The 11,400-nt window shown below is 40.5% G+C and overlaps 2 protein-coding genes across 2 annotated transcripts in view; both read right to left on the bottom strand.

The window, feature by feature from the left end:
• Positions 1–886: 886 nt before the first annotated feature.
• Positions 887–11,400, bottom strand: part of LOC145460423 (uncharacterized) — a 35,761-nt gene continuing 25,247 nt past the window's right edge. Inside the window, exons 20-22 of the mRNA XM_081445233.1 lie at positions 4,383–4,558; positions 4,040–4,096; positions 887–1,885 (exon numbers count right to left, since the gene is read on the bottom strand). Coding sequence (XP_081301359.1) covers positions 1,705–1,885; positions 4,040–4,096; positions 4,383–4,558 — 414 coding nt within the window. The 3' untranslated portion in view covers positions 887–1,704. The remainder of the gene's footprint in view (positions 1,886–4,039; positions 4,097–4,382; positions 4,559–11,400) is intronic.
• Positions 8,082–11,373, bottom strand: LOC145460433 (uncharacterized). Its single transcript, XM_081445255.1, has one exon. It carries the CDS (start codon positions 10,449–10,451, stop codon positions 9,021–9,023), a length of 1,431 nt encoding a protein of 476 aa, XP_081301381.1. The 5' UTR covers positions 10,452–11,373; the 3' UTR covers positions 8,082–9,020.

Here is an 11,400-nt window from a genome sequence, read left to right as displayed (position 1 = left end):
TGCCAGATGTAACCTCCGTTCGGACTGGCCATTTACCATTTTCTCAAACCCCCTCCCCCAATTTACCAAAAGAGACTAGGACGACTCTGACCTGATCATTCCAAGATGGCGGTGAAGAATTTCAAATGGAAAGCACACTTTCCACTCAGATGTTTCGGTTGGAAATTTTGACTACCTTTCGTATTTCGAAAATTTTCCGGTCGGTCGAGCCAGAATTGTCGTACCATTTAAATTCCGACCGAAATTTCTCGAAGTATGGGGTAAATGGTAAACAACCTATATTTCCAAGGAAACAGTTTGTTTACCTTCCTTAGGCCCAGTTTATTTTGTTACCAGTAACGCGTGGTAACTGTCAAACAAGGGACTACGAGATGAGACTCACCCCAGATCTCTTCTCAGTTGCGAAGTGGCGAATCTATTAAACGAATCTACACAACGGTAGTAACGTATGTTTGCTATTTGTGAGCTTAACGCTAAGTTAGAGACTGAGCTGCGAGTTTTCTCTGACTTGAATTACAATGGGCGCGACTGAAATGGGATATGGGACTAAAATGTACCCTGAAGAGGGTTTTGATCATTTCCGGCGATTAGACATTAAAAGACATGCCGGAAAACGCGTGAACCATGCTGTGACTGAGTTGGACTGGGTGACACAAAATAATGACGTCACGAGTTAACAGCCAATAGGATCGATCGTCTGATGAGCGTTTGATTACCGCTGACTTAAAAGAGTGACAACAAGAACAACGGTAACAACAACAGTTTTAATAGTATTCCTCGGCTACATTAGACCTCAGTTTTTTTTTTTTTTAATTTTGACATTGAACTTGAAGAGAATTGTAACTATCACTGATACAGCCACTGCTACGAGAGAGACAGAAAAAAAAAAAAAAAAACAAAAAAAAAAAACACCTATAATAAGTAACAGTCGTCTAATTGTCAGGATTACTTCTTGCCGAGTCGCAAAATATTGATCAGTAAAACTAATAAGAACTTTTACCAGAGTGCAAGGAATAAAAAAGTTTCTCCGTATTCGATCGACCATTAAGCGAAATCTGGGAAGCGGGCAAACAAACAGATAAAATTGATCTGCTTGCGAGATTTCTCTCATTGACAGGTCAAAATGGTGCACAGATTCAACGCAACATTTTACGGATACCTTTTACCCACCGTTTAGGAAAATGTATGTTAAAAATGCGATTTTCAGGGGGCTGTATCTTCATCTTATTGTAAGATATGCAAGGTGCTTCTCTTAACAGTGTCGATAGTTATTCTTGTAATCTTCAGTCCAAGCCAAAGACAGCAAAGAAAAAGTTTCGAGCTTCTTTCCTTTCAAATACAAACTGTTCAAACGATTCAAAATTGTGTTGTTTCCAGGCTTCGGGATTGAATAGATTCAACATGGCTACCGTGTAAAGAAGTCCTGGCAAAATTTAACGTCCTTTTTATCCACTGGCGCACGAAGGGACATCAGTAGAAGGAGCAGCCATTTTTGTTTTATGACAACGTGTGCACTGGACGTAATAACGACCACTTCTCTGGGGTTTGTTACCCACAACGCACCACACGCCAACCTAAAAGGGTGTTACGTGACTCGATGTTCTCTCGCTTTCGTCACGTAATAAAATTCAGACCTAGCGATGTTCAACGCTTTCCTACACCGATAAAACATCGCAACGCAACAACAAGACCAATTCTCGGATTTTATCCCGGAAGTCCAACTATCTTATGAGGGTCCAATTTTACAGTAGCCTCGATGTTCCAGGGGTTGTCCACGGTGTGGTTGGTTTCTTTGGCGAATCCCTTCTCAATCATAACTTTATTGATGTGAATTTCTTCACCATCGGTGTCAAACAAGTCGACATAAATCGTTTGATTCCACGCTCTGTAAGACAAAACAGTGAAAACTTCTTGTGAATCTAAAACTGATCGAATCTTCATTTCACATAGAGTTTTCTTGAAAAAGTACAACTAAGGTTGGCCACTGTATATGGTGATATAGGACTTCATTATTTAAGGAAAAATGTCTTGACCAAACACTTAATTCTCCTTGTACACTTAATTCTCCTGTACTAAAACAGTAAGGGGAATTTATGCTGATCCAGCAAAACCAGCCTTTTCAGCCTCAAAGTTGATTCTTCACGGCTGGCATATCTTCAACACTTAAGAGGCCCTGCGCCTAAGAAACGACCGATGATTTCCGGCTAAAAAATAAAATCGGCCGATTTTTATCTCCCAAGTAGAGGTTACCGAATGCTATTTAAAAATGAATTTCTTTTGTTTCAGTTTCGCTTTAAACCAAAAATATCGAGCCGCAAACTTTTTCCGTCTGATAGCAGCAAAATCAGGCCGAAAATAAGGCCCCGCTAAAAACTGTTCGGAAATTACTATCGCAACGCAAAATAATGAGAAAACTACACAGTGTTGAAGAAAAAGGCCTTTTAATGCAATATCATTCGATAAACATCAAAAAACTGCCGAAGCGATTAAAAAATAAAGTTTCAAATATTGCATACTAAATTAGATGGAACGTTGGAGCTGATTTTAAAATAATTATTTCTCAAAAGTTCAACGCTTTTGAAAGCAGTCACAGTGATGAATCAGACATTGGAGGGATACACATCACGTTTCTGAAAAAACATTTTTCGGCCAAAGTATATTGACCTTATACAAAGCGTTCAAAGTTACCGTGTTTACCGTTATCCTGCTACTTGGGCGAAACACTTCTCTTTTGCCAATACGGCCGTGGATAGCGTGGTAAACGACACTTTAAACCTTGCTAGGCATTCCAAGACCATCCTAAGTAGAAGGACGTAGAATTAAAAGAGAAAGGAAGATAAAAAATACGTAGAAAAAGAAAATAACTCGAAATTACCATCTGCTAACGAAAGTTGAATCTGGAAAATGTCGTCGCGTGACAGCGGCCATTGACGTCTTTGTCTACACAGCGGCGGAATCCAAACAAATACACAAATAGGAAAACAATTTTTCCCGGCCAGAAGACGTTTAGTGGAGCAATGTTATGTTATTTTTCACAAATGATGGTCACTCAAAAAGAAAAACTTCCCCAACCGCCACACCGTTTTGGCCGCAGCGTGATCTGAGTTATGGGGTCACGACTGCATCCCTAGCCGCTGACCGCCCGAAGGACATTGCAGACTCGTTTTCCCACGCTCTTGCGACTTGACGTGACAAATGACGTCAATGGCCGCTGTCACGCAACGACATTTTCCAGATTCAACTTTCGTTAGCAGATGGTAATTTCGAGTTATTTTCTTTTTCTACGTATTTTTCATCTTCCTTTCTCTTTTAATTCTACGTCCTTCTACTCAGGATGGTCTTCGAATGCCTAGCAAGGTTTAAAGTGTCGTTTACCACGCTATCCACGGCCGTATTGGCAAAAGAGAAGTGTTTCGCCCAAGTAGCAGGATAACGGTAAACACGGTAACTTTGAACGCTTTGTACAAGGTCAATATACTTTGGCCGAAAAATGTTTTTTCAGAAACGTGATGTATATCCCTCCAATGTCTGATTCATCACTGTGACTGCTTTCAAAAGCGTTGAACTTTTGAGAAATAATTATTTTAAAATCAGCTCCAACGTTCCATCTAATTTAGTATACAATATTTGAAACTTTATTTTTTAATCGCTTCGGCAGTTTTTTGATGTTTATCGAATGATATTGCATTAAAAGGCCTTTTTCTTCAACACTGTGTAGTTTTCTCATTATTTTGCGTTGCGATAGTAATTTCCGAACAGTTTTTAGCGGGGCCTTATTTTCGGCCTGATTTTGCTGCTATCAGACGGAAAAAGTTTGCGGCTCGATATTTTTGGTTTAAAGCGAAACTGAAACAAAAGAAATTCATTTTAAAATAGTATTCGGTAACCTATACTTGGGAGATAAAAATCGGCCGATTTTATTTTTTAGCCGGAAATCATCGGTCGTTTCTTAGGCGCAGGGCCTCTTAAGCCCAAATGTTCAAATTAGAAGTTTTACGGCATTAAGCATGATTCGAGCATTTTAAGTTAGTTGATTTACTTGGAAAGGATATGGGCGATTAGAATCTTGTCTTCAGTGAGTGCCTTGAAAGTTGTCCTGAAAGAAAAAAAAAAAAAAACTGAATGACAGAAATTGGGAAGATTCTCACTGATGGATATTTGGAAAAGCTCTTCCCTTTTTCACTAAGCCAAATGTAATTAATCCTTAGCAAAACAGCATGTTTTATATGTTGATTTATAACTTAACTGAATCACCGAAAGTAGTATGATAGCACCATCTTGAAGCGTGACATTGCGTGACATGGCACCTAAAATAGCTTGAACTAACGAAACAAAAGCGCCTTAAACAGTAGCTAAGCCCTTTAGAACAAAAGTACACTAACATAGCTTCCTCCGACCAGTCTGTTATCTTGCCGTTTTCTCCCGCGTCACTCACGGGTTCCACGTTACCCAGGAAACACTCGAGGGCTTGAAATGGAAGATGGAGGAAGTGAGGGAGCATGCGCTTCACGTGACTCTCACGTGTCCACTCGGAGTTGCCATAGTCCACGAAAAACACCTGACAGGAGAGCAATAAAGAAAAATAGCTTCACAATGCGTACATGTGACTAGTGCTGGGTAATATATAATAGTGATTTGGAGATGATTATATTGCATCAGTATTAATTAGGACTTTGTCGGCAGAGATGACAGGTCGGTATAGCTAGGCAACGATATGATGTGAAGCTCCAACAATGAAAAACGCCTGACAGGATAGCAGTAACGAAAAAGTGGAAAAAAAAAAAATGCAAATTATTACATATCTACCTGGAATAATGAACAAGGAAAGCGTAATGCTTGTAATATAAAGTCGATAACCTGTGCTGTTTCACAGGCCTGCCCGGTATTTTGAATATTATACATTTCGAGCCGCGAGCAAAGAAATTGGTAACTACTGACATTTCAAGCCAACGTCATACGATGCAAATCTCTAAAGACGATCTCTTTTGCTTAAGCTCAGCCTCGGCTGAAGGCCCCAATTTATCACGAGGAAAAACAATGGCTTGAACGAAAGAACGAAACAATTCGTATTGTTTGGACTTGTTTTGTTTTTCAACTCACCCATGTATTTATTTAATCGTTACATCAAACCAGCGATGGAAAAACCACGTTACAGTTCGATTCACACTGCTTGAAACTAAGCTACGACACAGCAACTACAGCAACGGAAGTGACAAAATCTTTATTAATCATTACATTGAGTCAGGTTACAAGCACAAGTTTTCTCTTAGCGCAAAGTTAGCAAAGTGAACACAACGACGCTTTGCAAATATGCGATATGTGGCTACATAAAATTTCTACTTCTGCTAATCAAGTTGATTACTTCAACTAGCGAAACCAACATGATATAATTGCTGGTTTTCATGTGACGTAGTCATATTCCAAAATTAAGAAAAAAAATACCTTTCCTTCTGAGGTTTTAGTCTTATCAGATTTAAGACTCTTTAGGAACTCGACGTTTTACAACGTTTTAGTTCGACAGGGTTCCTCGTTTTGTAGTAGAGCACGTTTGAATTTCCAAGCATTTGCGTTGCGTGACATTAAAATAGCGGCATGAGAAGGCCGTCGCGTGGAATAAAATATGAGTTAACTGAAGAGTTGTTGCACCAGAAGAAGTATTTATTCCAACGTATCGGAGCTCTAAAGTGATAAGTTTTTGTGTCGTTACAAAAGCTCAATGACGATGTTTCTGTTACTTTAAGGCAGCCATGTTTGTGCGCCTCCGAGGAGCACCAACAGGTCGTCACCATACAAAGCTCTATAAATTTGGCTTAAACACTTCTCCGGAAAACGCGCGAATGGAAAACAGCACAGACCTAACACTTGGTGAGATTGTTTATAAACCAATCATCTATCATATCCAAGATTCTTGACTTTATTTATTGAATGGTTCCGATTTTTAGGTTTGATCACACGACCAGTAAAAATCAGCAATTTGAACGATTAACTTTATACAGTTTCCTCTTGGTATGCATGGCGATCTTCTAACATGTAAGGTTAGAGGGATAGGGGTCATCAATTTTAAATCTGTCCTCGACCTGTCCACGGTACCAGTCAACAAACGCTTGAGCAATCGTGGCGTTACCCACTTGAACCTTCGTCCAGAAGTCGTTAATAGGGCACTGGCTGTGAACAAGGCAAGCGTCTGCAAAGACTGCTATTTCCTTCAAGTCAAATACCGAACGCAAAGCGCTCAAGGTTTTCTTACGAAACTTCTCTATGAAAGACTTCTCTGCAGAACTGCAAGTATCAAAATCGCAGATACAGGAAATATTAGATAAGCTGCCTATTTGCCAAGAATCGTATAACGAGTTTACTAGAAAGACTGGCGTGGCAACGAAGGGGAGAGAGTACTGTGGAAAAAAGCACCGATATTTTCTTTTTCGCTTTTGCGCGTGTAAGCATTTGTGATTTAGCCCCGCAGATGAGTTGTGCAAAGTGTACGTCTGTTGAAAAATATACCGCATTGTTTCACTGCCATCAAATGACGGCTCGTCTAAGAAAAACCCCGCATCTGCAAGCACACGGACAGAAGCGTTTGATGCGCGACGAACCCGCGTTCGGATATAATCGGAATGTACCATTGCGGTAAGAGCACCAGCTGATGAACCGCTCAATATGATCTCGGAAGCTTTGTCGATACCTCTTCGGAGCAACTCGTCTAAGAGAGCATCAAGTATTCGTCGGCCTCGGAAATAAAGAGGCTTATCGTTGAACTCTAACGGCTTCTCGCGATCCCCAGTGAAAGACGCTCCATCACAGTACGGGACAAACACTGAACTCCAGTTGTAAAATTCAGGGTTGTATTTGACTTGGCTTGAAAGCAAACCTCCATTTTCCTCAGCGGGAAGATACCCACGCAAACATGTGGACGAACCAAGCGCCGTGTAGCTGCGTTGATAGCAAGAGTCCTCGTCGTAGCACCATGCACCCCCCTGAAAAAATATAATCCACTTAGATTTTTCCAAGCTGGTTCCATTGCGCAAATAAAATCCAGGAGGGGAACCGTCGAGGCATACTGCTCCATTTGCAGAAGAGTTGGGCAACAGATATAGTTCATAAACTCCCTCATTAGAAAAAGTTATTCTATTGGTAGCGAAAAGTTTTTCCAGCGACGAGACGATATCTTCCTTAATCCTGGCCGTTATTTTTGGGACCTTTCTGACCTTTTGTTTTGTGTTGTGGCTCTGTTCACGGCGTGTTTCTTTTTTGTTGTGACGATCGTTGTGACAAAATTCTGTCGATATGTTTTTAACATTCCCGGCAGCCAACTGCCTGAAATTCCTCGCCGCGGGACATGAAGGGATATGGCTGGGAAGCGCCCTGGAATGAAAGGCATAGAGCATCAATGCCAAGAAACAAACAAGGCAGTTCATCGTTTAACGATTGTGGCAGATAATCGAGACGCAGGTAAGGTGTTATTTGAGATAAATTAAAGGACACAAAAACACCTGTACTACGAAGCAGGTGTTACCAAAGCTGCCAAAAGTGACTGACAACTTCGATAACAATTAGGTCAAGGTAATAACATGATCTTGAGTGCAGGTTAGAATCAACAAGCACGAGAACGTTTTTCGAGGGCTAAGCAAATTCAGGTAATCTGCGGTCTTTGAAAAATTTACAAGGGCTCAGTCGTTGCACAAGAAAAATTATGTGATAATTTATAAGTAAAATGAGTTCGATCAATAGAAAATGTCATTTAAGTGTGCAATTCGATTGTTTAAGTTTATGAAAAAAGGAAGCCATTTCCAATGCTTTTGTGCCATATAATGAACGTGTTATTGCCCGGACAATCTGCATGGCAGAATTTGTACTTCTTTGGGTCTATAATTATCCAAAACAGACTTCTTGCCAGGTTAATAAGGAAGGTAAAGTCAATGACCAGGTAGTTAAAATTTCATAACTACAGCGTTTTGGCGAAAACCGAGCAATGTTTTAAAACAAAGAAAGAAAAAAGAAAGAAAGAAAAAAGAACTTAGAAAAATATCGAGCAGTAGGTCGTCTGATGTGATCATCCTGCTGTGGATGTAATATATCAAACACAAGAGACCGTGTTTTACCGCATTTCCAAATACTTAGACGAAAGTCGAAAATACGACGGGTAGCGAAGTATTTTTGACAAACTTCGAGGTGTTTGGAAATGTGGTCAAACATTGTCCTGAGTTTTTGATATATCTTTTCAGTAGAAACTAAAACTAAGGAAGAAATGGAGAAATCGTCAAAATATATGCTAATTAAGATCAGATATCCAAACACCGTCACGGCCATAATTTCCTTTGTTTACACTTAATGAATTATCAATGATTTTGAGAAAGATTTAAAAAGAACTGTTGTTAGTGGCTGACAATTCAGAGGACAACCTGAGCAGAAGTCATCTTCCGAGTCAAGAGAAAAGTGTCTGTCTGTCTGTCTTTATGCCTGTCTGTCAGTCAGTCAGTCGATAGTGTTACAAGTCTGGTTCGTTGAAACTGATACATGTAGGTCAGTTTATCAGTGATCGTATTGGCTGTAAGACACGTGAAAGTTTTGTCAATAGTGATTGGTTAGTTCTAGTTAAAGTCTAGATTGGTGTGTTGCTGGTCAAATTGAGTTCTTCTGTTTGCATGAGGCGTGTCCGTTGGTTTTTTTTTTTATTTTATTTTAGAGTCGTAAATAAGTCGTTTGTAAGGTGTTGAAAGACGTTTGTGCTAAGTTGGTATAACAGCTTCCCAGAGTCTGTCGTTGGAGACAGTATGTAACATATGTCAACCATTGGGCAGAGTCCCTGTAAATTTTCTTTTATTTACAAGGTAATGACTCGGATGTTCGTCAATGAGATTGTTGGCATCACCCGCACTTCTCGACTTTCGTTTGTGTTCAATCAGTCTCGAGTTAGGCCTCAAGCAATTTACTTTAATATAGAGCACAAAAATTATTGTTCCAAGACAATGAAAAACGTCACCGGTTTTTACAGTGAGATAAACCCTTAATATTGCCTAGCGTTATATCCGATAGTGCTTCGGACATGTAAGGTTACAAGGATAGTGACCATCAATTCTAAATCGTTCCTGTTCATCTCCACGGTACCAGTGAGTAAATGCTTGGGAAATTGTAACATTTTGTACTTCAATTCGCGTCCATAACGCATTCATAACACACTGGGTGTGAACAAGACAGGCATCTGCAAAAACGGCGGTCTTTTTCGAGTCAAAAACGGAGCGCAATGCACGCAATGTCTTCTCACGAAATTTCATGATTTGAGACAACTCTGTTGAATTACAAGTCTTTACATTTAAGACGCAAGGAATATTAGACAAGTAGGCTATCTGCCATAGATCGTACAACGAGTTTACCAAAAATATTGGTAAATTGACGAAGGGGACGGAGTACTGCGGAAAAAGACAGCGCCACTCTTGTTTACGCTCTTGTGCACCTAAACAAGCTTGATTCAATGACGAATTATGTAAAGTGTATAGCTGCTGAAAAGCAGATCGTATTATTTCAGTGCCATTCAACGAGGGCGCGTCCACAAAGAATCCCGCATCTGCAAGTACGCGGAAGGACGCGTTCGCTGCGCGACTAAAACGCGTTCGGATATAATCGGCGTGTATAATCGCAGAGAGGGCGCCAGCTGACCGACCGCTCAATATGATCTCGGAGGCCTTGTCGATACTTCTTCGGAGCAACTCATCTAATAAGGCATCAAGTATTCGTCTGCCTCGGAAATAAAGCAGCTTGTTTTTAACTTTTAACGGCTTCTCGCGATTTCCAGTGAACGAAGCGCCATCACAATATGGCACAAACACTTTCGTCCAGTTGTAAAAGTCAGGGTTGTATTTCACTTGGTTTGAAAGCAATCCTTCAAGACGAAGATGGCGACGAAAACACGCAGACGACCCTAGCGCGGTGCTACGTCTTTGATAGCAAGTATCAGGGTCATGACACCACGCACCCCCCTGAAAAAATATGATCCAATTAGACTTCCCTTTGCCACTTCCATTGTGGAAATAATAACCAGGAGGGGTACCGTCGAGGCATACAGCTCCACTTTCAGAAGTGTTGGGTAACAAGTTTAGTTCATAATCTTCTTCAGTAGCTTTATCATCGTCAGGGGCCTCAGATGAAATGGTGCTATTGGTGAGTTTGGTGACAAAATTATGTTGTGGAATCGAGTTCATTTCTTCTGTCTTGTTCGTTTTCCGCGACACGACTTCGACAAGCTGTTTCATTATCTTTTCGCTTCGCCCGGGTCCTTTTTCGATTTGTTGATGCCTGATACGGCCACTGCTGCAAGAATCTGTCAATATACTTTTAAACTTCCCCGCCGCAAATTGACGAAAGTCCCCAGTTAAAGAGAACGAAGAACTATCGTAGAAAGCGTCGGAAGTCACGAAACAGAATATTAACCCAAAATAACAGAGTATACACGCCATCGTTCACTGAGGGATCAGGCAAGCAGACAGAACAGGTGTAAATAAACAAAAACGACAGACAAGACAAAGCATGGCACCGGCAGAAAAACGGGTAACAACGAATAACTCCAATGTTGACATTGTTTAAGTGCCCATAACGTCAAAACTTTTTATTTTCTCATCTGATCCTATATTTCACACAATGAACTTCTGCAAAAAAAAAATTCGATTTGGATAAAACGCGATTTTTTTATGAATTTTTAAAAGCCTGAAAATCCTATTTTCTTGCGGTCGACCCGTGCCGCTGATCACAAGATCTACATGCTCATAATTGGCCACGTGACTGAAGCTTGTGACGTAGGTTCAGGAACCCTAAGTCAATAGAAATACAACGTAGGAGCAACAATACAGAATTGTTTGTCATGGATGAAGAGTTAACCGGTACAGATAGCAATAACGCCGCGGAATACGGTCAAGATGAATTTGAAAATGTAGACGTGGAGGCCGCAGAAAGGAAAGCGCGCGGACGAAACTATGAACGCGAAGACGATTCGCTCGAGCCATACGCCGAGAACCGCTGGAAGAGAAGAATGGCTAGAAAATTAACGTAAGGGACAAGACAAAAAACAAAACTTAGAGGAAGAGTTAGAGAAACGCCTAGAAAACAGCGAAATGAGTCGAGCCTGAAGTCGCGTGTTCCTTAATCTACGTCACAACTCATTCCAATCCGAGGGAAGACTGGGGCGAATGGTGGACCAAAATAGCGGCAAATTTGAACGTTTTCATTGAGTGATATATAGAATCAGATGAGAAAATAAAAATTGTGACGTTATGGGCACATTAACGTGAATGAGAGAATAAAAATAAAACATCTCGAGTTCGTTTAATATCCTCAATTATTATATATGTCGCATCGCATACTGGTCAGCTAATATTAGACCATTTTCGTATTCTCGGTATTGGACTGGAA

This window comes from Orbicella franksi, chromosome 11 (genome assembly GCF_964199315.1).
Source record: "Orbicella franksi chromosome 11, jaOrbFran1.1, whole genome shotgun sequence".
NCBI lineage: Eukaryota > Metazoa > Cnidaria > Anthozoa > Scleractinia > Merulinidae > Orbicella > Orbicella franksi.
Note: the sequence above shows the minus strand (reverse complement) of the source record. Positions and strands in the feature narration are given on the sequence as shown.

What these genes read in the sequence shown, in the direction of transcription:
- LOC145460433 (XM_081445255.1), bottom strand. Translation starts at nt 10,451, where the DNA reads ATGGCGTGTATACTCTGTTATTTTGGGTTAATATTCTGTTTCGTGACT.